General features: G+C 51.2%; 1 protein-coding gene across 1 annotated transcript; it reads left to right on the forward strand.

The window, feature by feature from the left end:
* Positions 1–1923: 1923 nt before the first annotated feature.
* Positions 1924–27429, forward strand: LOC128720770 (uncharacterized). Its single transcript, XM_053814467.1, has 5 exons — positions 1924–2607; positions 4553–5538; positions 9100–9160; positions 11645–12895; positions 27335–27429. The coding sequence occupies exons 4-5, from the start codon at positions 11653–11655 to the stop codon at positions 27427–27429; spliced, it is 1338 nt and encodes a 445-aa protein (XP_053670442.1). The 5' UTR covers positions 1924–2607; positions 4553–5538; positions 9100–9160; positions 11645–11652.
* Positions 27430–27816: the final 387 nt, after the last annotated feature.

Consider the following 27816-nt stretch of genomic DNA (forward strand, 5'->3'; position numbering starts at 1 on the left):
CGAATTACGCAAGGGCTGTCGAATTGCGAAAGATCGACATCCGGCCATTGTCACGCGTTCCTATTTTTGGGGGCGTGTGTGTGTGTGTATGTGTGCTTGCGTGTGTGTGTGGTTTCGATTGAGCGTTACTTTCCTCTCACCACACGCGATCATTCATGCTACCTAGGTTAGGTGTGTGCGGGCTGACCCCGAGGAGGGGGAGGGAGTGAAAAATGAGAACTTACTCGTTGTGAATCCGCGTTACGTAACTGCTCCATTGAAGCATTTATTTCCCTCCCCATCCGGTCTCGTGTCACTCTTGGATCCTATCCTATCCCTTCCTGGGCCGCCATGAATGTGATAAGCGCGTGGAAAGAAGAAACGCCGTTGGTGGTGCGATTCGAAGGGCACGAATATTGGGCGTCTTGGGTGTGGGGTACGAAAAGGCGAAGAATGGAATTTACAGCGACATCCATTAGCGTCAACCGTGCGCGCTGGATGTGATTATCAACGGCGATGGCGTTGGGTGGAACGGGAGTAGTTCTGGACAGTTCCACCGCCCTCGGGGTGGGTTGGAAAGAAGGGCAATAAAGAAAGACAATAAGTCATTCCGGTCGGGTGACAGCGGCGAAGATGCGGCCCTTTCCCACGGTGAAGCGGGATGGCTCGGCGTGGATAACTGGGCGCCTCCATTTCGGTGGAGGCGCCCGGTTAATTATTCCGTCAAACGAGATTGAAGTGAATCCGTGCGGAGCGCGGGAATGCACGGGGTAATGGATGTGTGGTGGGGTGTTTCGGAAGAACCGAGGGTGGTTAGAGCCTACGTGTGGTGAGCTGAGCTTGATAAATGATGGCCTCAGACCTGGGTGTCTTGGTGCGGTGAAGGGCGTTGGGTCTTTGAATGGCGCTTTTCGGTGGGAATCTTCGAATGCGCTTTTACTTGGCTGATAAAACGCATGTATATGGGTGTGAATGCGACAGTGAAGGACGACCGGTTGTTCTGATCCGCGGAACAATCTATTAAAGACGCGAGATCTCGCGAGCGCAGAACATCATTTTTGGGCGTGCTAGCTCGAAAGGAAGCGAGGCGCTGCTTCCAGAGTGACGAATTGTCGGGTCCACATGAGCCGAGCTTTTCAGAGAGGAGATCCTGAAGGAAAGCGGTGTCTTTTGTTTCCGTCCATAGGCACAATGTATGTCGCTCGCGTGTTAAGTTTCGCCATTGTTTGAAAAAGCCGTCGTTCGTTTATTGAGCGTAGATGTCGACACCGTCCAAGGGTGTGTTTTGGACGGGATCCTTTATCACGCAATCCGTCGTTTGAAAACCAAAATGTCGTAAGGATAGCGCTCAAATTCCACCATTACAAAGCTATCGCTAAGCTTAACGCGCGCCCTATTCCAGTCAGCGGGCGTCCGTTTTCGAAGCGATTTGCTTAATGTTTAAAGAAGCATTTGTGAGAGGCCGTGCGAAAAGAACGGGGGGCGTAAATAAATTGACTTCCTAAAATGTTTATAGTGCCCAGCCACTTGACACACAAAGCCAACAACCTTCCGCTGCAAAATCGTCTCACACGGTCCGGAGAAAAATGGCGTTCCGTAGCGCCAAGGACGAAACGCACGAGTCCACCCGTTGGGCAAGTGCCGGGGCAACACCGTGAAACCGTGGACCGTGCGTGTGCGGACGATGGCCGGATGGATGGTTTTGGAAAATGGGCCCAATCCACGGGCACAAACGTAACGCCAATCGCGTAACGGGGCCATCCCACCCGGTAGTGTAAACACGCGGGCGCACCCCGAAAAGCCGCGTTGTTGCGGGCGGTGAAAGAGTGGCGGTGAATTGAAGTGGTGATTGAGATACAAAAGTACCGGACCGTGGAGGACTGAGGAGGGAAGGGGTTTGATGCGGGGGGGGCGGGGGGGTGGTAGAAGTGGGGCAAGGGTGGCCTCAGTGTGCTGCTTAGCGCTCGCGTTGAGGCAACACATTTCACACGCCGCAGCTTTTGTGGGAAAAAGAAAAAAGCAAGAGAGAGAGAGCGAGAAAGAGAGAGGGAGAGAGAGAGAGAGAGGCAGGAAGGGGAAAAAAAGAAAAAAATACCGAGAAGGACATGTCCCGCCTGTGCGACACGGCGTGACGAAGCTGTCGTGCTGTCAGTGCGGTCGTGATGTGGGCCAAACATCGGATGCCGCATACACGCACCAAACATACACACACACACACCAGCCTTGGATGCTGTGGCGGAAAATAGAGCGAGAGAGACAGCAAGTGATAAAAGCGTGTGACCGAGGCAAAGTTGATAGATAGAGAGGGAATGCGTAAGGAGCTGTCAAACGGAGCGAAAGAGAGAGTGAGAGAGTGAGAGTGTGATAGAGAGAGAGAGAGAGAGCGTAATGTGGGGTGGTGCCGCACTCTTGAACGTTTCGCAGTCAATTGCGAGAGAAAGCTCTCCTGCAGGCAGGCCTTGGCAGCAGCAGTAGCAGCAGCAATCGCAGTAGGCAGCAGTGGCAGCAGAAGTAGAACCATTAGCACAATTGATGGCATGGACAATAGCACCGGGAGCCGTGTGTTTTGCCCATCGGCTCGTAGTATTCGGCCGTCGGTGGCGTTGAGCTGATCAGCCCTCCTCGTAGGTGCGTTCGGACACAATCCAGTTGTGTGTGCGCGTGTGTGTGTTTTGTTGGGAGACGTCCTTTCGTTTAGTGGAACCTTTGGTGGAGCTGACGGCGTTCGTGTCCTGGCCCGCATTTGTCCTTTCCCGTTTCGAGGCTGTTTTGCGTGTTTTTGTTTGCAGGACGCCGTGGCTGGCCGCTTGGCAGAGAGAGAGAGAGAGAGCGTTATTGACTGGCAGGATAATCGTGTCGATCGGGCGGAGGCGTTTTGATCGGTGCAAATAATATTAATTACGCTTGTGCTAACGAAGCCGCGCACTCAAGATTGCCAGCAGGATGGGCTCCTCCTTTTTGTGTCCGTGTGTGTGTGTGTGATGGAACTGATGGAGCCAAGCAAATAACAAAAGCTCAAAAAAAAAACAAAAGAAGACCATTGCGGTTAAGCAGTTAGCCTGATGAATCACGTGCACGATCGGATCGAGTGCTGGATTTGTGTGGCGTGTCCTGTCGCTTTTCTTTGCTTTCTCTTCTTCTTCTGCCCACCCAGTAAACCCCCTTAATGCTAGCTGGGAGTCCTTTTGAGGGCCAAAATGTACTGTGGCGAAACGTTACCGAACGAAACCCATACGTCTGCATGGTGACGCCCTGCTTCAACACAGTCATACAGCTTCAAACGCGAGGCGCCGCTGATGTTGTTTTGTATCTTCGATTGCATTACCGTGTTTACGCGCGTGCTCTCTCTTTCTCTCTCTCTCTGCGTTTTTTCTCCCATTTTCTATTTGCTGCCATATCTTTCCCTCTCGTTCTCGCGCGCAATGTATCCTGCCTAGCTTTTAGTGGTTTGTTTTTTGAAGGGCATTCCAGACTTGTGCTTGTGCCAAATTCATCGTCATCCCTTAGCAGTTGCGTGTTTCCATTTAAAATGTTCACCACCCCTTCCTTCTCTCTCTCTCTCTCTCTCTCTGCCCAAGTAGTTTGTTTTTTTCCTTTGCACGTTTATCATAAAAAGCGGCTCCATGTTGGTGTATGGCAGTAATAAGCCTTTTTTGGGCCCCCCCGCACCGTGTCGTAACGGACGAGAGTGATGATTTTATGCGAGCAAACACATGCTAGCCAGTAATTTACTTGATGCCCTTTCTTAACGCCCTGCTCTCGGCTCCGGCACGTCTCTGCCACCCAGTCTGTCTGTCTTCGTTCTGCGTTCCGTCTCTCTCTCTCTCTCGTTTGTGCCCGAGAGCACGGACATGCCGAGAGGACTTCACTCTCCCGAAGCCCAGGAGTGCGCCAGCATCCATCCTGACGTGATGATGGTGGTGTGTGTGTGTGTGTGTGCGTACGCGCATGTAAGACACACGCACGTGTGCGCGGTGCGTGTTATCAGTGACGATATGTTTTCCCAGCGTTATCAGTACCCACCCACCCCGGAGCAGGCACACATACACGCAAACGCCAGCACTCCACCTTATCATACGCTCGTACGCTCACGCTTTCTCTTTCTCTCTCTTTCTCTTTCGCTTTCGCTCGGTTGGTTCTTTCCTTGGCGTTTTCATCTACCGCTGTTTCCTTCCGAAAATCGGGACGTGTCTGTGGTGGATGAGGATTTTCTTCCATTTCCACTGCCTGTCGATGCTTGTGCGATTTGGCGTTCCGTGCGCCACCGAAAATCGCTGGCAATGGAATGGCAATGAACGACAGAAACCGAGTACGAGAAAGGCGAGCGAACAGCGCTGGTCAAGAAGCCGTAATTGAATTGGGAGTGTTGGCAAGAACTGGGAAGGTATGGGGCATGACTTGCCCAAACTAGTGGGGCGAGTGATCTCGTATCTGTGTGGTCGTGTGCGTTGAAAAGGGCAAGCGTGAATTGGGGAGAGAGAGCGAAAGAGAGAGAGAGAGAGAGCATGAACGAACGAGAGAGGGTGTGATGGCGTGAAGCGAGAAAGGCCTACAATGATTAGCTAATTTGCAGCAGAATGAACTGAAGCGGAGGCAAACAATAGCGGCACCAGCGGCAACCACAGCGTAGCCCTGCAGGATCGGCCAGAGTGGCAGTGCGGCACGTGAACGAGCAGTGCTGGAAAGAGGGGTGGCGAAAACCGCAACCCGAAAGAGAAAAGAAAAAAAAAAGCTGCGATTAGCTGCCCTTCCCCGGGGCGCGAACAGGACCGTTGGGTGGCGTTCCGAGAACGTCACCGAAGGACGAAGAAGAAAGGAAGAAAACGAAAATAAAAGGAAGTGACAAGTGTGTTTGTGTGTGTGTGCGTGTGAGGTTCGGCGTGCCCAGCCCTAACGTCGTTCTAGTGTGTGCGAGAGTGAAGCGTTCGCATTTGAAAGCGTGTGGTGCAATCCTTCAGATCCTGCAGGTCGCCTTCGTTGATCGTCTGGCTGCGTGGTGTTAGAAGGATTTGATCGGAAGGGCTGATCGTGCCAACGAGAGACGACGCGTGCTGGGATGGCACCTCAAGCGGGATCGCCAATAGATTCGTGACGTCGGCGGTGACAACGCGCAACCGAAGGATCGTCCAGGACCGTCTGGCATGATCGGAGTGGCCTGGCACGCAGCCACAGGGTGGCAACGTGCGTTCGGCGGCTCGGTGAACGGTGGGTGGCAAACCGTGTGACGCTCGTCCGGGTGAACTGTATCCGGATCTGGCCAGGGAACGTGGCGCAAGTAGAAACCGAAACCCGGCCCGGAAGTGAATAATCGCGCGGGCAGTGATCGAGTCCGGGATCCAAGTACGATCGCCGGTGGCGCGTTTGGTGGACGTGAAAGGCCGAGCCTTTGGGGTGTGGGAGTGTGCGCGCGTGAATAAGCAAACCGTGAAGCGGAGCCGCCGACGGTGAGTGGAAAGTGGAAGGACCTTCGGGTGCCGGGGAGAGGACCTTACCGGAAGTCATCCGTCTACGGGAGGACGAGAGTTGCAAGGACTCAGCGTGAAGGACGCAAACGATGGGGTAAGTGACACGCGACACGTGACACTGGAGGTGATGGAAAAACGCACGGGATGCATGCATTATTTATAAGCCCTTTGGACCGGATATTGGGGACGGATCTGTCATAAATGAATATATTTCACCGGCGCTTGGAATGGAAGCTGACCAAGGAGGAGAAGAAATCGCGAGAAAGCACTAATTGCTCGTAATGCAATGGACGTATTGTGGGCTTCATTTTTGTTTCTCCGTTCTACCCGCGATGCCACCCTAATTTATTCCCTGACCCTGGAGCCCGTGTGCAAAGTTTGCGCAAATTTATTCGCTGATGGAACTACTTACCGCATTAAGGATGGGCCGCTTTTGAGAGCGTCTTCGTCTGCGAGGTCTTTCTCAGACTGCCTATGCTTGGTGCTGGTCACGAACGATGATGCTCGAATTCGTTGACACCGCCGAGGAGATAGGGAAAGGATTATCAAATTTGCTTCCACGCTTTGTCCGTTTTTGGGGTGGAACATAACGTTACTCAATCTGACACATGTTCGAGGTTGATGTCGCATTCCTTGTGCTGTCTGTTATGGTGTGTTTTTTTTCGTGAACATTATCCCTTAAAAGAATGGCAGCAGGAAGTTGCTTACGTGTTGAAAATCTCTCCATTTCGGTCGAGTGGCAATGGGTAAAAGAAAACCTTCGCTCATATGTTCTTAATCAGTTTCACCATCAAATTCAATCACTAGCAAAGGCGATGGCCCACTCCCGGGGGCCTGAGGATCACGCTCCCGGTGTCCCAGTGTGATAGTCCACTAATCCGCCGGTTGTCCATCATCATTTCGTTGATGGATTTGTTTTCCTTTCCGTCCGCCAAGGCACTGTTCGGGCGAGCGATCCAACCAGCAACGCCATTCGGGTGCCATGGTGACGGTTGGGTGGTCATTCAATGATCAACTTACACGATATCCATTCGTAGATGAGCAATTTGATGCAATTTGACAAGTGCGGCCGGCGGCAGCGGGTCGGCTGGTGCTTGCGAGCGTCTTTTGAAATGCTCAATTGAGGTGAATAGCACAAGCGCCTGTCAACGCGTGTTGGGGTGAGGCGAAAACCCTGAGGGTACGATGCTCGAGGTGATACGAAAAGAATTCAACTAATCTATCCAATCCGGTACAATGTAATGTGGCGGTATTCGATGTTTATTAAATCACGCCTCAGGAGGCCACTGTGAGGAACCGCTCGAGCGAGCTCGTGAGGGCATTTGGTGCGGGGGACGCACTGGAATTTACTTCGATAGTAAAGGGCGTGGTCAAGTTCAACCGCATCGTGCAGTTCCCGTTCCAAAGGCAGCTTGTTTGCGTAGGAAAAACGCGGGTTTTGCGAACATAATTGGGATTTTGTGCATCCTCGAGATAATGGGCCGTTGGAGGTTTGGGGGTTGTTCTTCGCATTCTCACTCGCTTCCTCCCTCTCTCTTTCTCTCTCTCTCTCTCTCTCTCTCTCTCTCGCTCCCAATTAGACTAGCCACGCGGGGATAAAATTCGCAACTGTTGACATAACACGTTGCTTAGTCGCGCGTGCTCAATTGCTCGATCAAGACCGAGTCTCGTCAAAGGCTCACGACATGCGATTTCTGCACGATTTGGAGATTTGCAATAATTTATCAGCAATCCGAGCGGTGCCGTTACCGTGTTTGCCGGCTTGCCAGTTGCCATCGGGCTGATGGAAATCGATGGTTTAGCCGTCTGCGAGACGTCCTCGCGAACTAGACGGAGATCCGTGCGAAGGGCGAATGGACGTTGGGGCGCGGCGAAGAATGAGAAAAATTACCATAGTAATAGAGTGGAATTTTAATGGCGATTCGGGATTCACGCCACCTTCGGATGGGGCTCCAGCCTCCTCGGAGTGGTGTGCAAACTTATCCTTGGGCGTGGAAGTTGCGAAACCAGCGCGCACATTATTCGAAACCAGGTTCGAGAGGCAAAGCGTTCGATCGCATCGGCAATCGGTTTTTCGGTTTCGGAATTAATTAAAACCGACTAGGCGGAAGTGCGCCAGCTCCGGAGCGGGTGTTTTCGATGGTAGAAAATCGTCCTTTTTGCGCCGTTACGGTTGCCCATAGACAAGCCTTAGCGTGCGATAGCGCTTTTCCGATAGAACGTGCAGCGTTGGGGAAGGTTTTGCGTTGCTCTGAGTGCTGAACGCCACGACGGAAGCTTCTTTTTTTTTCGAGCTTCGAGGGGAGAAAATATATCCCACCGCTGATTCTGGTGAACCGAAATAGGCGCATCGAACGGCGAATGGCACGTGCTCCGCACGAAAATAAGACGGACAAAAAGGGCCGTGATTGAAGGCGAGCAAATAATACTTTCATTCCTCTCGCGCCGTCCGTTTCACTTTCTCTTGCTGCCGTTCTCGCTCTATCTCGAGGTGTCTTTCTCTTTTCTTTCTTCGCCAAACGGAGCGCTGTCAAAGGACATCGAATGGCAAGCGACTCGATAAATAGCATATTGAACGAGGGCTGCGGCTTTGATATGGTTTTGATTCGGTGTCCGGATTTGATGATGGTATCGCTTGTGGAATGAATAAAATATGCAAATTACAGTCGATTATTTTAATTCATTTCATTTTCTCTGTCATCATTCACCGTTCCACCGGTCGCGATGGCAGGTTGCGCTGCGAGTGGCCACCGAAGCGCGTTGGGCGAAAATAAGCGGCAAAAAAGAGAAAGCTGATAATCATGACGCTGGCGAGGATGATGCTGATGTCGCTTGATCGAGCTGGGATTTGGTGTACAACTAGCGCGATAATGTGCTCGTGCGTGTGTCTGTATGTGAGCGTTTTTTCGACCCAAAACAAATTTTGCCCCACCTCGCTTGTGTGGCGTTTGCACATAATGTAAGCGTAATACGTGAATCACATAAACCACAAGGAATGGTGGGGGAGCTTGGTGGCGAGAAAAGGAAACGCAATGAAAATTTATGCGATGCTGTAGAACCCGTGCCACTTGTCCTACTTATGCGTCACAGTTTGTGCTTCACGAGCGTTAATCGCCAAAAGCACCAGGCGTCTCCATGGCGCACCAGGCGTCTCCATTAATCGAGCGAACGTTCCAAAAAGGCACCCCTCCCGGTTCGAAACCACGTTTAACTCATGCACACCGCAACTTTGGGCTCTGCACGCGTGCAATTTATTAGCGAAACGAACAATTTTCTTCCAATAAAGCCTGTCACTCGTGCGAACATTGATTGACGGAAGCGGGCTCGTGGTTGTATTGCGCGAAGCAAGTTACGCGTACATTGATCTTTTCCGCTAATAGCAACGCTAACCCGTGCGTCAGTTGGGAATTGATTTGTCCTGCCATTTAGAACCAAATAAACTCACGCTCTCTATCGTTTCGTCAATTTGTGTACGTATGGTTGTGTGTGTTTGTGTTTGTGTTTGTCAACAAAACAGTCAGTGATTAAATACACTTTCCTATCGAAAGTTTCGTCTTTTTCCTCCCATGCCGATCTCGATGAATATATCATTTATATTGCCTCGTGCTACACGTTTATCTATAATGGCTTCGTTTTCCATTTTCCTTCGTTGCAGGTTTCTGGACACGATCATTTTCTAGGCGTTGCTGTATGAACGATTTGAAACGGACGATATGGTAAGTGAGCGTTGGCATGGAAGCACTGGAAGGTATGATAAAAGACATTCCTACGGGAATCTGTACCGCTGGGGCGTCACGGACTTGCGAGCGGTTCTCGAAGGGTACGGAATGGCCGAAGGGGATATGTTTTCCGCCTTTCTGTCCTTCCCGGGGTAGGATGGGATCGTGAAAGGGCATGCAGCAAATATTGTGCCGTTATCGATGCAAAGGATAGCGAAAAGAAAATATGGCCAAGGAGAAAACAATCCGGCAGCTTTCCAGCGAGAAACGGTGGCTCGTATTGGCGTATTTTGCCGAATCGACAGAATGGCATAATACCAGTCGAACTGGGAAGGGAACGTTGGAGAGGGTGCGATAGAGAAATAGAGAGATAGAGAAAGAAAGAGAAAGAGAGAGAGAGAGAGAAAGGGAAAAATAAAAATAAACCTCCGAAACTCGAGCGGAAAGAGCTGCTAAAAGCGTTCAGGCAAAATAAAAATAAAATCAGCACAAACCATTAGACGGCCCGGGGTCGATACCTTTAATGTCATTTTAATGTATCGAGATAAAAACGTAGGCAATAGCACAGACAGGCGTTCGCTTTGAATGGAGCTCGGGTATCGGTAGGGATGAGGCAGTGGCTGAAAAGCGAATCTTGGGTTGAGGTTGAGTGATTTGCTGTCATTTGCAAGAAGTTATAATCTTGCCAGCACCGAAGGACACGTTCTGCACCAAATGGCATCCGTGCTGCGGGTGTAGTACGTGGAGTTTCTTGGAATCGTTTGATCGCACTCATTACACATTTGTGGTACAGTTTAGAAGCAATTGCTGGAAAGCACCTTTTATGCTTTTTAATTTTATATTAAACTGCAATAAAAAACCAACTCACACCATGACGAAGGTGTGCATGAACGCGCACGCAACAGAGTGGATCAGTTTCATTTTTTTCCAATCAACCACTTGCCGTTGGCTTTTGATGCGACCTCACCTTTCGGTCCTTCGAATAGTGGAACTAAGTGCCGTAAGTCGTCAAGGCACACGGGATGTTTTATCTCGCTCTTACGCTCTCTCTTTCATCATCCGCATAATCTCCCCCGAAAAAGGACCGAGTCACTCTGAATGGCCCTTGAAAAATTCGGCAGCTCAAGCGACTGCACTTTGGGTGCGGCAAAACGACGTCCTAACCCTTTTCTCCCGCCAGTAGAAGCCCGCTTGTGATAATGTAAGTGGCCCGACGATAAACAACCATGACGACAAGCGGTCCCGGCTGGAGAGTGGGGACAGCATCCCACCGGATCAACCGCTCGTCGCTTTACCTCATCAAATCATCATTCAACCGAACCGGAAATAGGTAAAACGATACAGGATAAGATACGGTGCGCTCATCCTTTCGGGTACGGGTGCGGCCCAAGGCGGCCGCACTGGCAGCGCCTTCTTTGGCAGCTTCTCAGCCACTTAGCCCACTTAACCGGCGTTTATCGGTGGCGGTGGCACATGGACGGGACGGTAGCCGATGGCCGTGGCGGTAGAAATCAATAACGTAATGATGGGATGGGCCTCCGTAAGTTGCGAGCAAAGCGGACTCTGTTCTGGGCTGCGAAAATCAAGGGAAATCCCTCATAAAGTTTGTTTACACACTTTACTCCATTATTATGATTATGTAAGTGTACTTCTATTTTGTCACAACTGGGCGAGTCGGTTTACCGAGAGATTACACCACTTGTCGGAGAGCATCCGGTTAGGGGCGATGGTGCCAGATGGAGCGCGAGCGTATCCGAGCTAGCGAGAGAGAGAGAGAGAGAGAAGGAGTGAACGTGTGTATGTGTATGTGATGGAGTGGGAGAGATAAAGAGAAAGGACATCCAGTAAGGGAGAATGGGGATCCGTTGTGCGTCTCAGTAGATGGTTACATCGAGCAGGGATAGAGCTTTTGGGATGCTGTTTACGTACGAAAGGGAAAATAGCAATAGAGAGAGAGAGAGCGAAAGAAGAGAGAAAGAGCTTTCGGTTTGCGTACGCCTAGCTAATTCCAGAGAGCAAATGCAATCATCTCAAAGAACCTAAAGATTGACAGCAGTATAACAGGTGTATAACAGCAGTATAACAGTGATGAAGCTCGCCAGAACGAAAGCGTAGCACCAGCATTCTAAGCGAGCAGGATTCGAGCAGTAGCAAAAATTCGGGCAGCCGCCTGATTGAGACTTTTCTCAGCTCGAAAAGCTTTCCACAGCCGAATGGAGGGATGCTGCGAGCTTTTCGTACCTGTTCGTACCGCTTGCGTCGTAACCGACGTCATCGCCGGTCGATTTGCTTGGTTATGTAACCGGCTAACGCCCTTCATCGAAGAAGTCATCATACATTCCCGAGTTGGTGTGACTCTAATTGCGTCGCCACGATGGAGAATTATCTCGAAGAAAAGCTTCCAATTTCAATCCACTTGAACCTGCTCGACTGATCGCCGTTTCATTTGATATTTTTTTTTCATTTTTTCATCCCCCACAGGGCACAGCATGGCCTCAGCAGTATCATTCATCGAGAGGACATGCCCGTTCCAACACGCTAGCACACAGCCCGCGCACCGCGACCACCGCTGCCGCAGCACGCACAACCGCAGCCGCTCCAAGCTGGACCGCATCGCCAGTGGGGAGTTCAACGAGCGACGAAAAGCGCGGGTGCCCCGCCGGACATGGCGCCCTCGGGCCCGCACGCTCCGCAATCCGGCCCCGCCGCTGCGGCACCGCTGGAAACGGAGCGTCCGTCCGCCTGCCGATCGCCACCGGGCCGGCCCCGGGCTCCGTCGGTTGCCTTTCCTCGTCACCCGTCTATCGAAGCCGTCTTTTTCGAGCCACTTTGCTGCCGCCATCGCCGCCACCACCACCGTCGCCAACGCCACCGTCGCCGCTGCCACTGCTGCTCCTGGCGCTGGAGCGTGGGTGGCGGGAGGTTGGGGGCCAGCGCCCGGACACGCAGTTAACACGGGCCCCGTTCGGCCCCGGGATAGTCGCGAGCGCACGCCCGAGGGTGGCCCCTTCACTACGTGTAAACAATTTAACCATGAATGCTTCCAATCAAAGAACACTGAAGACCTACGTACGTTTGATAAGAGTAATAATTTTGATAACGAATACCATAATCATAAGACTAGCGAATCCGGTAGTAGTGCGGCGCGCTCGGAGCGGCCGCTGTTTGTACGAATTTTGCTGGCCAGCCTTCTGTCCCTGGCGTCGCCCTCGTCGTGGGGTGTCCCGGCTTCGCAGCCTGGTGCCCCACCCGCGACCCAGCGCACCCTTGCACCCGGTCCGACCGGTGTCGTGCCCTTTCAGCCACCGTCACGTCCTGGCGAAGTGGCTGGCCGATCCCGTGCTCCGTGGAATCTTTGCGAAGCTGAACCATCCGAGTCGGCTGGTGAAGGGCTTCGCTGCACGCGGAAAACGGGTCGGCGGTGGAGGCGGCGACGGTTGCAGCGTGTCCTTGCCGAAACGGACGTTGCGGACGATGGTGATGGTGGTGGTGGTGGCGGTGGCGGTGGCAGAGGCAGTGGCGCTTCACCTGACGATGGTGCACTCGAAGCGGGCACCGCGGCTCAGAAGCGACACCACGACAACGAAGGACGGTCGCGGCCGGAAGTGCCCCGCGAAACGGCCCGGCCGACCGGAACCGGCTACAGGCGGAAGTGTTACGGCGCTCGCTCGGCGCTGCGAATGGTTCTGCCAGCTTTGCTCATTGTTAACATGTTCACGTTTCTTCATGGAGGTAAGTGTTTGCCAGCCATTGTGTTACATTTTCTCATTTCGCACACTTTTTGACTATTTGGGATGATTTTTTTTTACCGAAAGACGCAACATTTGAAGAAATGTTGAAGGACGTTGTTTGTTATTTTTTTTCCAAAACAATTTGCTCTTCGCAGGTGTTAAAAACATGTCGCTTTTTGTTCGAACATAAATTCTCTCTTCGTTTTTGAGGCTTATTGCTGAGCGTGTAAATAAGAGCTGTCATTCTAATTAACATTGGATGAATATTACGCATACATGGCTTTCCTATAAAGACATTAGTGGGGTTACTTTTCGGTGTAAATTGATCACCATGATTAACACATTCATTATTGATGTGGCCACAGAGACCATGTTATGGCAGTGTTGAATTTCAACCATTTTTCGTATAATCTGGTATAAAGGATTCTCTTTCACGTTGCTCGATTCAGTTTAATTTAGTTACGTGTACAGAACATTCGATTCACTGCTAGTCTCGTTATGTGTTACTGTATTTCGTCGACAAATTGATATTGCAATCGTGTAATTAGAAAATGTCCCGTATATGTTCCACAAATACCACCCTGTTCTATCTCACAAGGCACAAACGTCCGTCACACCGAATTGTTGGAAATTCGAGCAAACTAGCACGATCCAACGAACCAAACGCGAACCATTTCCAGGAAACGGGCATACATCGCCAAACCTCCGTCGGAGGATGCGAAAAGTTCTGCGCTGCGAATGCAATGTGAGCGAGAACGCTGCCGATGCGGAAGCGAGACCAATGATCGCATGCATTGTCAGTTTCGGGCTGCGAAAGTAATGGCCAGTCTGTGGTGGAGATAAATTAAATACATGACTTGTCAACTTCACGCCAACCGTTTAGGGCAGCTTGGCACCCGAGCCCCCAATTTCTCTTCCACCGACGATGCAGCGGGCGGAAGCTGTACCACAAATGTTAACCGGGCGAGCTCTGTTACGGTCAGACTCGTGCCGCTGTCACATCGGACACATGACTGATAAATGCCTGAAGTGGCCGGAATCGTTGGAACGGATCGAAGGCGGCACAAGCGTTGCAGGGAGCGTACAGGAGTTGCAACACACGTGGGCTGTAAACTGTTCTCGATGCCGTGTCGGTTACGGAGCCGGAAGCCAGCTGATGATAACCAGCGCAAAAGCAACTAACGGACATGCCGCTAGAAAACGGTGTCAGTGTTGCACCGCTGTATCTGGAGAGTGTTGGAAGTTGGCTTCGCATTTGTAAAGACGATCTCGAGCTCGCTTCGATGCAGCGCAAAAGAGAGACATTTTTTATTATTATTACTTGCTCTTTGGAAGGCATGGAGCTACGGATAGGTATTTTTTATTAGCAAAATACTTTCAGTAGCGCGTTCCTGAGCGACAAACCATCAAAGTATAGCAATTTGCACGAGCTTTTTACACGTCACGGTCAATAAATATGTCACTTATGAGACGCTTCAATGCATATGGATCAAAACGAGACAATTAAATCGAAGGGCAATATTCGATTTCCAGCTCTTGCTTGATACGTGTTATTTTTGTCTTGACTCCAGTGGGGGTGTGCAATTGAATTATTCCTCCAACCTACCCATAACCGGACGAACAGCACTTGCATTACTTTCACTCATTAAAAATGAACGCTCCTTTTTTCTTTCTTGAGAAGCGTGCGAGCAGATTTTACAGCTCGGAAACACGTGCCTGTCCACGGGTTTTCTCGCCTTTCGCTGCTTGCGGTTTCACGAGCTTTCACCCGGTAGCATACTTCCCTTTCGACTGTTTTGCCAGCGCACCTTGAGTCCGGTAAGTTATTGCTTTGCCGAGGTCGAGATGTGCATCTGACGGGTGCGAGCGTTGCGCTTAATCTGCACGAGCACTGCCCAGTCGCTCCCATCAAGAGTGAAAATAAGGCGGGAGGTGGTTCGCGTAAATACACATCTCTTAGCATTTTGTACCGAGCACAATTACGCAATCCTTTTACGCCTGGGTCGCGAGTTTTTTTTTTCGCGGGTGGCAAATCCGTGGAAAGCTGTGTGGAAAGTTCCAGCCCATCGCTTAGCGAATCTGTGAATCGTTCGGTGGCGCTGGCTGCTCGTTTCGGTTGGGTTGTTTCGTGAGTCCCTTTTTGTGTTGGTATTTGTGTATGTGTGTCTGTTTGTGTGCTTTATTCACATCTTCCGCTCTCGCTGCCGGAGATGGAGGCGCCCGAATATTTGAATGGAAGCTCGACAAACGGTGTAGATGAAAGAGCACAGCAAACAAAAGGCTGCTGAAAGACACAAAGAAGAAGCTGGTGAGAGAAAAAAAAACAGAAGCACAACTCGCTTTCGTTAATGCGCTGGAACACGGTTTCGTTAATGCAAACAGCGAGCGAACAGGGGCACGAAAAGAGCAAAAGGCATTCGGGTGACCGAACGAATGAATGGGAAGGATCAAGGGAGGAAAAAAACAACAGACAGTAAAAATTCCAGAATGCCAGTACTGGCCAGCTATACCTTGCTGAAGAAGTGCCCACAGGCTTTTTGAAGGTGGCTCACAGCGCTTAGGGGGAGTTATGAAATTTTAATCATTCCGAATCGAGCTGCCCTTGCGAAAGCTCGAAGCCTGCGGTAAGTGTGCTTCTAAGGCCGAAGGAAAAATGCACGAAACTGAGAATGACTGATGCTGGGCACAAAAACGGCAGCTGCAAGTGAAGTTCAATCCTCGTTGCCTGCAACACACCTTTACGCATGTTGTTCCTTATTCAATAGAAATGCACGGACATTCTGATAGTGAAAATGAGCGATGCTTTTGTGAGCGGCTTTTATTCAGTCAAATTTGTTTATGGTTGGTCGTTTTTAGTTGTTAGGTAAATCGTGGCACTGGTCCTTTCACGGTTCATATTCACTAAACATTTATCCAAACAGTTAATGAAGCTCTGCAATAATATTCACTCACAGAGAAAAGTGCGGTAGCATAACGTCTTATTTGTTCCATCCAACCAAAGGATGGGCCGTTCGAGCATTGTGGCCAAAAGGGTCGGAAAGTAAGAGTGCAAAAACACACACACACACATACAAATAAATCATTTGCCAAACGCGCGTTCGTGACTTCACCGGCCCCATCAAGGAGCAGGACACACAAACAGTGTGTTCCTATTTACATTATGTAATCAGCGGGCACGGTTGACGGGAGTTAAATATTAGCCACCCCCTGCCAGTTGCACCGGATCTGAGTGTTTTGTAACACACACACACACAGCCTCACAAGAAATCAAAGACCTTCCCGTTTCATGCCCTCATTTGAGCCGGTGTCCGGAAACGCAAGAAATGCGCCCTACGGCCGTTCTCCAGTTCGTTCCGTTGTTTTCCTACGACCCGGTGGTGGTGGGCCTTTCTTTGGCAGTGCTAAAAATTTGACATTCATATTTGAGCAGATTTTAAAGTACCTATTTTACGGCCGGCCTTCCTTCTCGACACGGGCACCGCGAACCACCGGGGAGGTTGCCTCATTTCTACCGGTGGGTGGAAAAACCGAAAGATGGCTGTATTGCACGGGCGTTCGAGGTTGGCCAGGGTTGTAAATTTTAATAACGCGCCACGTGGTACGAGGTGGGATTTTTGCCGGCTAACGCCACGGTCGTAAAACTGTCAGCACCTTTGATTCGTGACTCGGTCGAATCAGACACGGAGGGGGGTTTGGTGTGAGCAAGCGAAGGGGCGCTTTATCGTCTTCCTTATCACCTTTACCATCCTTGCGCACTGCTCACGCAAACGAAATTCATTCCCATCTTCACTGCGGATTTGCTCACCCTCCAAACGGAAGGTCCCGTAGCAACGTGATCGTTGTTTGGCGTGAAAATTGAAATCTTTAGTAAATGTAAATGTGATTATCGCACCGGTGGGGCATGATCTACGGCCGTTGCCGGTAAATCGTGGAAAGAACTCCATTACGTGGGTGCTACTGCTGCGGTCCTGCCTGACGCAGCTTCCGTGGCATCGTTGGGAACGTTAAATCTCACACTTTGCTTAATATTTTAAATCCCAATTTTGATGATCCAATCACTTTTAATCATTGCACCCGGGAGCACCCATCGCGGGCGAGCTTGGAAGGACATAATTAACGAGAATTGATCGCCATGGTTGGCTAGGAAGGGTTCAACGCAGAAGAGGCCCGCGGCTCAGCAGCTCATTATTGGTGCTGGTTGCGCGTTGCGCATGGTCTATCTGAGGTACCACCGTTACCATCGGTGGCACTCTTCGAGGGCGAGTGGGTTAATTAAAACGTTCACTTCTTGCCGCCTCTTGGGCCCACGCGAGGTCGAGTACTTGGGTGGCCTTGGTGGCCCTTTCGATGGGTGCCTTCGCCCATTGATACCATCGATAACGCTAAAACTTAAACCCAAAGCTCCAATACGAGCCATTTTGGTGCCATTTCAGGTGACCGTAATAAATTTACCACCCACTCGAGCCGATCCTGCACCACCACAGTTGGGTTAGGAACGCTTCTTAAAAATAGCATCTCTCGACCCTTCGGTCGGTGAAAGTTACAACCACCGCAGTGGGTGGATTCCGCAGTGGGAACAACGATTTATTAAAGCCAGCATCTCAACCGCCGTAGTGAATGGATGGGACAAAAATGTGACCCTCAAAAAACGGGCGGCCAAACGTTATCCTTCCGCCTTGTGTGGGCGGAAGTGTGGAAAGTTCACTTCACCAACCTGTTCCGGGTGTGCGTCAGCATCTTGCGCTGACCTGCCGAAGCGATCGCCGGTCGCCTTCTGGGTCGTAATGCGGTAAAAAATTGATTTACGCTCCGGTGGCGCCACTGATGGGAGCTAAATCTAATAAATTATCTCTGCCTTCGCCGGTGATCGTGGGCTTTCGAGGGTCGTCATCGTCGTCGCCGTCCAAATGGTCACCATTTGCTCGATTTGTTTGATTGCGTTCCACGAACCGGCCGCAGGATAAATACCGGTTTGGTGGTCCGCGAGTTCGCGAAGGGATGCGCGCTATTCGTTTTCGTGCTATTTTTAGCTGTTTCACGTTTGTTCGCAATATTACATTCACCTTTGCTAACGCGCTAATACAAACCATTTTTTTTCTTGTTCTCTCTCTCTCTCTCTCTCTCATTTTTTTCTCACTCACTGATGTAGGTAAGTACCGAGGCACCGGAGGCCATGTTGGGATCGGGAACTACCTGCGGTAAGTCGTAGTGGCGGGTATTCAATTAGTGGGCGGTTCGCGATTCAGCATCGAAATTCAATTAAGCCATCATCCAAAATTGCTTGCATTTTGAAAAGGGTCTGCTTCGAGGGCACTTCCGTGGTATGGGAAGCAAAAACACATAACACTCCCTGCAACTCACCCACCATATGCACATCTGCGTAATAACCCGTCTAAACGCATCAGCTTGGTGGTTGCTCTTGCGTGCGGCCAGCTGTCGTTTGAATCCATGCTGCGTTGTGCTGGTTGGGGCGCCATTTTTCTACCACCGCAAGCCACGCACCAGATGCACGCTGGGTAAAAAGGGGTCCTTAGCGAATCATTTGCACGGGACGCCCTGCAACAGGACCCGCGGGCGGTGTTCTCGAGTGCGGCAGATTCAATGGGTGCTGGAAAAACGATAAGCTGTCGGAGCAACAGCAAAAAAGAAGCCCATTGCCCGGTTGCTCTCGTCGACGAAGCCATCAGGCGGTGCGTTGTACGAGATGTTTCATTCTATGGAATGTGGTGCGCTCGAGGCAGTGGGCGGTGGTTTATCGCACTCTATTAATCATCAACAGTGCGCTCGGTCCATGTCCATCCGAGAGGATGAAGCATTGTCAACTGGTGTGGAATGGGTTCATTGCGGTATGGTGTTTTTTTTTGCCCTTCGCTCTGAAAGACAAAAAAGGGCTCGTTCGCTTAATACAATAAATTTCATAGCAAACGCTAAAAATATTTACTTGCAAACATTTACCTGTCAAATTTTTGTGCATCAAATGATTTTATTTCGGATATAACTGTCATTGAATATTTCATTTACCGTAATCTAATATATGTAGCAATTTAGTTGCTGTAATTCCTTGAAGCAATTTCATTAGAAGAACTTTAAAAAACGAACAACTGGTAGTTTTATTTGGCGACATATTGCAGTGGATATCAGATTGGATGAGGTCAACTACTCTTGCAGAGCTTTTCATCAAACTCTCAACACATACATCTAGCCCAGGACATTCATATGCATCTTCCTAGCAAGAAGGGTTTCATTTTTGTTTGAGAAAATTTTTAATGACATTTCTCATGAAATTTATGTAAATGCTAAATGGAACAGCTACGTATACATCTTATCTTATCTGCATTATAAATAGTTACCTTTTATCACAACCGGAAATTACCAGCCGAATATCAAATAGTACCTCATAGAGACTCGCTTTCAGAAGCACTTTAGTTTGCATTTTTAGCCATAAATGATTCTTCTTATCCAGATCTGTTAAGAGATCGATACCAATCTTACGAGCCAGAACATCGACGGGTCTCATTCTAGACCACTTCCGTTTCACAGTGCGCCAAGCGCCACCGCCAAGTGCCGTTGTCCTGCTGCCCATTGCAACACCCGGAAGGGGTGACTCGTTCCGCTTGATTGTTTCCGATTTGTCACGGTGTGCCTCCGGGCCCTATTCCGTCCATTGTGAGAGCGATTATTCATGCGACTAATAAAACCTCTCCCTTCGGCGCTAAGCGATTGCCACATTGATTTTATCGTTGCCCCTTCGCCTTACTCGTTGATTGAGCCGTTCTTTTACACGCTCGATCGAGTCTCATTTACTGCTGCGCTTGTGGCCGGCAACGAGGCATATGGTGAGAACGGGCTTGCAGGGTCAACCGAGGCGGTGTCCTTCGCCCGGCGATCTCGCAGGATAAATTGTCGCCGTCCATTCCGGAGGTCCAGGCCCCTTTTCTCCGAGTGCCTCTCAGGGGCCAGGGTGAGGTCGCATTTGTTGTCCTTGGAACACGTACCGCCACTAAACACACTCGGCACTTGACCCACCAACCTGTGCGCCTTGCGTCCTGCCTTGCAAGAACCAACATCATCGCACCTGGAACGGCCGGATCTCGTGTACCGCGCACTAGTGGCTGCAATGGCATCGCCTTGATTTTTTTACCTTTCCCGATCTCAAACCTCTTCTCCGAAACCGACATACACGCGCACACATGACCACAGGACCGGTCGGACACGGACACATGGACGCTGCGCGTCAACCAATGCCACGCTCACCAACGCACGCGGATGATTCTGGGAGATAAAGACACGCCACCAAGCCATGATGATAATGATGATGTCGAAAGCACCATTCGTGGCCCATGCTGTTGCATTCAAGGGTAAGGATGTTGGAGGGCTGGACGGTGTTCAGGATGGCGAGAGGATTTCCCGATGGTTGCCCGTGGTAACCCGAAGCTTTCGGGTTGTCGGTTTCGGTTACCGCGAGCCTGGAAGCTCGATCAATACACCGAACAGGGGCGAGGATTTGCCGCCCGCGAGTGTCCGTGAGTGAGTGCCCATCCCAGCCACAGCTGGTGGGTGACTCGAGGTAGACGGGTGGAAGGGGGAAAATCCTCTCCGGGAGCGCCCTTGGACACGAGCCGATAGGCACGCGGTCGAGCTTCGGAGAATCGGGACCAAGGACTCGAATGGCAAGGCTTTTTTTTTCCACCACACGGCGCTTCCGGCGTGTTGAAGAGGGTGAAAATTAAGTCCGTCGATGGAGCGTATCGGCCGGTAGGGTGGTGGGAGAGGATCAGGAAAATCGGGTCCGCGCCCCAACCGGGACGACCCGGTGGAAGGATAACGGTAACCGTGGTCGAGCCGGGATTTAACGCCGAGCGGAAGAACGTGAGCGAAAAACTCGCACACCCACACACACGGACACGTCGCGGCGCAGACACAAAAGAAGAAGGCAAGATAAGGCGAATGGCAATTGTTTCAGTGAGGCACCCCTTCTTCATTCAACTTTCCTCCTTACTGGGTGGTTGGGTGGGGATCCGTTGGCGTTGTTTCCGTCCGCGTTGGGATGTCCTTTTTTTCCGCGTTGGGAAGCTGGAAGGAGTGGGTTTCACCCGGCCCAGATGACGCACGGGCGTGTAATCGGTGGCCGTTGGAGGTGGGTTTTCTCCGTGAGCAGCCCTCCCCGAGCCGTGAGCCTTCCTGTGGGGGAAGTTTTTTCACCGTGCTTATTTGATTTCTGTGTCGCTCTTTCGCCGTTTCTCAGCCGCAAACGCTCAAGTGGCCCACCGAGCGCTCGGGTGCGTTCAAGTGTGTGAGCTAGAGGTCGGGAAAAGGAACGCCGAAACGCGGAAAGCTGGCACGTTTTCCCGGCCTTTTCCCACCCAGAGACGGTTGGCCCGTTGGGCTCGAAGCGGAGCGGTAAAAGCCTCCTTGGGGCTGTCCGCGCTGCCGGAGGCCATTTGCCGTTCGTCGTATAATTACAGCCAGATGGGCCGGGAGATGGGGTGGTTTTGGGTGGTGTCTGTGAGGGTGGGTGCCTGCTTGAGTTGAGCCCGGGCAAAAACCGCGTTTCTTTGCTCCTTCCTTATACGGCCGTTCTTTCGCGGCAAGGCAATTCAATCCTGGGCAAAGTGGCAAGCTCGAGAAGCTGCCGGAACCTCATGGTTGTTTTGTGATTTGCTATTTTACCATGCTTCGTGTCCACTGAACACGCACATTTGCACTAGCAACCCCCTTACCAGCCGTTGCGCGAACCTTGAATCCTCCGAGAGGGACTTTAATTAGCTGGCGTCCTAATCGAGGTGTTGCGGTTTGCAGGTGACAGCGTGAGGAAACCCAGGATTCGCGTATGCTCGCTAAGCATCGAACCATGCGTTGTAACCTGGCCCCAGCAAGGGTGGCTGTAAGGCCACAGCATCCATCAGCTGTGTGTGCCATCGGTCCTACGTGCGCTGGGCACGCACACACTCACGCGAACGAGCGTCACATCATTGGGTTCGCGGCCGGGATTCGCACACTTGCACCGCTCAGAGGCTGTGAGCAGGCAAAGAGAGAGAGAGAGAGAGAGAGAGAGAGAGAGAGAGAGAGAGAGAGAGGAGAGAAATACCGCCAGAAATCCCCTCGACCGGTCGGGCTTTCCCAGTGGCCGGGAAAATCCCCGCCCGTGTCAATGGTGTCGTCACATGTTGGGGGCACTCACGGCTGACTGGAAAGCACGCCCGGTTCGGTCCAGCGCACTGAGCACCCACGCTGAGACGCTGGAAAAACCATGCCAACCGTGTGGGGCGTTTTCCCCTGGCGCACGCTCCACGGAACGCGAACGACACACCCGAACCGATCCGAAGCCCGCTCGGTTCCGGTTTCCGAGGTCCAGGTCCGGGCTCGACGTCTGGCGGCTGGTTCAGTCGATTTTCGTCGGCCGAGCTGTGTGCACAGTGGCAGCGCCTCCATCTTCCAGCCCGACCGCGCGTGCGAGAGTGTATGTGTGTTCGCGACCCAGCGCCTGTGCCTGTGCCTGCCTGTGTGTCGCCAAACTACGAGGGAGCTGTGATCGAGCGAGGCAAATTGCGTGCTGGTCGAGATCGGTGCCGTTTTCCCGATTAAGCGTGTGACTGTGGGATCTGGGATCGGTTCAAGCTCGATCACAGGGAGCAGGAAGACGCACCGTGACCGGAAACGGAAGCGTGCTCGCGTGGCCACTGTGAAGTTAATCAAAATGGACGATGGCGGGACGTGCCGTTCTTCTGGCGTGTGTCTACTTGTGACGTGCACGCGACGCCCGATATTCGAGCAATGCGTGTGGGAGAGAGAAAGAGCGAGTGTGTGTGTGTGTGAGAGAGAGAGAGAGAGAGAGAGAGAGAGAGAGAGAGAGTGAGCAGTAAAAGATGGAATAGACACCCTACAATGGGCGCTATCGAGAGGAAAGTGAAAATTCAGTACAATTTCCAACACACCAAAGGGGGGTTGGAAAAACATGTAAAACGAAGTGATTTATCCCACCGAGCTCATACCGAGCTTGGGCCGCAAATCAAACAGTTTCATGGTGGTGGCGACAGGAAAATCGAAAACCGAACGTGATTGAAACGCGAATTCCGGGTGAATCCTTCCACAAGCACCGCTAGTGGCCGCCCCGATCTGATCCATCGCTTTTGCAGCTTAATTCTTTTACATCGACATTCGGAGTATGAGCGCGATTTTGAGGGACTATGACAGTCGACGCGTTTCCGTGATGCTGGTGCGAAAATGTGCTGACACGAATGGTGGAAAGTTTCCATCGAGCGGTTCGACGTCACCATTCGCTTCGATTGTGACCACCATTTCGCCGAGAGCATATGTGTTGAGCTGTTGAATGGGAAAGCGATGCGGGTGGGCTTGGAGCGTTTGTGAAATTTTAGCTCCATCCGAACACGGCGACACGTGCCATTGGCGTGATCGTAACGATGGAAATTTCACCCCACAAAAGGCTCCAACTTCCTGTGTGCCACGATTCCCCACGTCGACCACTGAACTCAACACGTTGCAGCAAAAGTGCCACCCTCATTAGATGTGACGATGGGTTGCGTGGTCGCGACTGCTTCGATGCTTTTCCCGTCGACTCACCGCCCACACGCAAAGCGGCACAAACGAGCACTAAACCCGTTCTCGGAGGATAATGAACTTACCCCCGGTGTCGGTGATGGAGGGGGTGGGTGATGAAATGATGGTCCATTAGGGCTCAGACACGGAGTACCGGGGTCCCAAAAATATCGGCCACATCACAGTAGCCGAATATAGCTCGTTACTGCACCCCGTAATGGCGCTTGGCCGATGGTCTTTTTTCAACCTTTCCTGCCAAGCTGAGGGAAGGGGTACCATAATTTGTCTGCTTTCATGTCGTGTTCGCATCGCACTGATCGGAACGCCTTTCATCGCCCCGTGGGAGCCACTGCCCTTAGATGTTCGGTGCGTTCCTCTACCGATGGAGGCGCCTGGTCGGTGGTGGAAGCTATTTGGCTCACTTCGATCAGCGGCGTTAGAAACGTGTGTTTATGTTGATCGAAGTGTGCTATGTAAACACCGAGCGGACTGTTCTTCGCGCGTGCATTTTCCTTCTCTTTCACGTAGTCCAGCTTCTCTCATCGACGGGAAGATGCATTCCCTGGATTGGCGGCATTTCGATGCACGACTTACAGACTCAAAGCTACTATGCCCCGATTTCCAAGCTGTTTGTGTGTGTGGAAATCCATTCAAATCGTTCGTTTTGCATATGCTGGTCAAAAGAAGAGACCAGAAGGTCGGAAAGAAGAGGAAAAATCACGCACAAACTCAGGGTCTATATGCTTGGGAATTGGACGCAAATCTGAAACCTTTCCCAGTTCTCAACGATTTGCAGCTCGTACTCTTGGTATCGGTTGGAGATCAACGTCTACCATCTACGCTCTCTTATTCCGCTGGGTGTGGCAAATAAACGAATTGCCATTAATCTTCATCGCAAGACGAATCGGTTGCTGATTTTCCGATCCCAAATGCCGCTGACGGGCGAAAGCCCGCCTTCGATGCTGGTAAATGTAAAGTGTTCACCCCTCCACCCTTAGAGTGGAAATTGAATTTTGAGTGTGTACTACCAGCATAGCTCATCGCCCTTCTGCAGAGATGTGTAGTAATTGTTGCCACGACATTTCGACCGATCGAAACACAAAAACTGATGCAAAAATCCGACGCGTTTATTTAGTGCCACATCGCATCCGGACGGCAGAAACGGGGCGAAAATAGAACACCCCAACGATGGCAGCAGGCGATGGCAGTCAAGCACACATCCATCATTTATGGCAGCTTCAAGCTGCGGAGCAAACACTACTGCCTTCACGCATCAGCTATTCATGACGAATGACGCCCGCGACGAGCGAAGCCAACTCCCGTGCTCATTTGCAGCTTCCCGGCTTTTTAGGATGCATGAATAAATGATTGCCACTTTGTCGGGAAAACGGTTGGACGGTCGTAGGTTGGAATATTTGCATCCCAACCACGACCATCGTCCGGTGAACGTTCGCACATTAGGGGAAAAAAATGGCTCTAATAAACGCACTCAGTGAATGGGCCAAACACATTACGGGTGCATTAGTGCGAGCTGAAACGCCATAACTGGCCGGTCCAGCGATCGAATCGTGCCGATATCGTTTATCGAATTTGTTCGAGATGTGGTACCCGAGTAGCCCTGGACGGCCGACGAGCGATAAGATAATGCGAATACGCGCCCGCGAAACGAGCGCGAAGGAAATGAAAGCTTTACGATAATTTTTCATACACTCAGCTCGCTCCTGTCTCGATAGCGGCAGGATACCCGGAATGCACGTAACGGCAATCCTTCGATGAGATGAACGTTCACTGGCCGCGGATCGATAACGTGCTCCTCGGCTGGGGAAACCCATTTGGCAGTACATAACCATCTTCGAGTGCACACGTTCTGCTGGCTTCGACGTCAATGATAACGAATGGCCGTTCCGGTTTGCGATAGGTTTGTGGCCGTACGCGAAAAAAAGCCCATCCAGCCACCACGACCCGTGACCAGGCCGGAAGAGAAAACGTTAATAAGTTTGGCAGGAATGATTAGTTCGGGTGTTTCCCCGTTCGGACGGCTCGGGAAATGAGCCATTTACTTTTCTCACGTGGGTGGGTTCGGCACTGCCAGGGAAGAGTAGCAAGGTTGGAAATGCTGATTGCTCTTGCCCACCCCCAAGAGAATCCCGGTAACGATTGAGCACAGAAGCGGCCTCGGAAACACATCGCAAAGAAGCGGCCCCTTGAAACCAATTGAAGCGGCTCTGCGATGGAGCCGCTTCGATGAGCGCCATTCTTTACTGCTTCAGGTTTCGTCCCGACTTTCGTCGCTGTCGGCCCACCGAGAGGGTGAGATTTCGTTGCTTTCTTTTTTGTGCGTCCGGTGGCGAGTTTTTCTCCGTTCCCCCGTGGTCGTTAAAGTCAGCTCCCGAGCACTCCAGAGCGCCCGAGATTCATCGCTCGAAGGGTACGGTTTCTTTTCTTGGCTGTGGTCCAAACTCTCGAACCCCATCGAAGACGAAACGGCAGCGCCACGTTAAGTGCCTCGAGTTACATTTCATTGGCAGTCATTATTTTTTTTCGACCACGATTCTTTTTTTTCATTTGTCCACCCTTTGGCCGGTGAGGTGTGCGGTTTGGGCGAAACATTCTGCAATATTTTACAGCGCACGGAGAGTGGGATGAACTAGAAGTAGATTTTTTTCGGACCACTCCCGGTGCACTGTCCTCGTGGTTTCGTGGTTCTATTTCGATGTTCACCGGGCCGATTGTTAGGCGAGATGAAATATCATCATCATAAGTTTCGTGGTGAACAACGCGCTGCCCGTTAATTGTAGCCTTTTTCATCGTCTTCGGGTGGCAAAAAAAAAACCAGGTGGCTGCCAATTTATATCCAAGCTCATCTTTCGCATCTTCTCTGTAACGGGCGTCCACAATTTTTTTTTGCAGCAGAGCGTTTTGGGGTGGGTTGTTCTTCGTGATTTAATCAATTTTTGACAACGACAAAACAAGCAACTTTCGCAGCAGCGGCGCAACATGCTCCCTCGTCAAGCTTTCTCCATGGGGATTTACGAAGCGGCCACAAACTCGACGAAAGCCTTCGTCCAGGCCACTCCCCAACCATTCGGCTAAACTTGATTGCGGTATTTACGAGCAAATTTGTGGGTGGCAAATATGCGAGGTTGGCAGATCAAAAAAAAACTCCGCATATCAACGAGTTGAAAGTGTCGCAACAGTTTTCCGATCGGGTCGAATTAGGAGGATTTTGGTGGGCATCCTGGAGGGCTGGCTGCGTGACGAGACGAGAAAAGAACGGAGTGAGGATGAAAACTTTTCTTCAACCTTTCGGGCTGTGGGTCGGTTCGTAAATCATCATCTTCGTCATGCGGAGGCCTCGCAAAACGGCTCCCAAAATGGACACATTTATCTGGGTGGCGTTCCATTTCCTTGGGTCGAGGTGACGGAAGTAAAAACATCCATTTGCATATCCACGTAGCAGGGGTGGTAGATGAAAGCATGGGGAGGACATTCAAGGATGAACCGTAAAATTCGTGGCCCGGAAATGACGGAACAATTTATCGGAAGACCTCCATGGTGGACCTCTCTATCGTGACGGCTGTGACGACCAATCGGCAGTTAAATGTTGCGCTTGGCCAAAGGGCAGGTCGGTGTTTGGGTGGAAAGATTTTGTTTTTTTCAATTAGCCACCCAGTCTACCACCCCACTCTACGCCCGAGTGCCTGCTGGTACTCCGAGAGACGCTTTCATAAGTCCCTTTTCACTACGACATGGCCTAGACCGAGGCTCGTGCGCCTAGAGTGGGCAATTTGCTACGCCCAGCTTCGTCACCTCGTGGGTGTGCAGATGGGCAGGAAGCGTAAAGGAAACCCTTCTCACCTTGTCCCTTACTCACCTCTGGCAGGACCTGTGCCCCTAATGCAAACCATCGAGGGTGAACAGTTGAATGGGAAAACCGGCAGCCGACAAGCGTCGGAAAGTGCGGAGAAAAATAGCTAACCAAATAAGCCTGCCCGGGTCGATGGCTGAGCTTAGCGGCCGAAGGGAAAGGGCTTCCCTTCTTTCAGTCCCTGTTCCTCACACTCCTTCTTTTCTCTTCCACCCGTCGTTTGCCATGTGTCCTGTAAGTGCCTTTTCACGGGAGAGCAAGGAATGCGGGCTCGCAAAAGCCGGCAAAGGTTGGGTGGAAATATACTCTTGAGTTTCAAAGCCCCATAGCTCGCGTTTTATTGCTATCACCAAGAGGAATAGGGCACGGAGAGGACAGTATGGCTCCCAGTCATACACATACACACAAACAGAGTCCTTCAATTGGGTTCGCAAGGACCTGCGGGATCTGCGAGCTGCCGAGCTCTGAAGGGCAAAGGAGGAAATAATTTGCCGCAT

This window comes from Anopheles nili, chromosome 2 (genome assembly GCF_943737925.1).
Source record: "Anopheles nili chromosome 2, idAnoNiliSN_F5_01, whole genome shotgun sequence".
In the NCBI taxonomy this organism is placed as follows: Eukaryota; Metazoa; Arthropoda; class Insecta; order Diptera; family Culicidae; genus Anopheles; species Anopheles nili.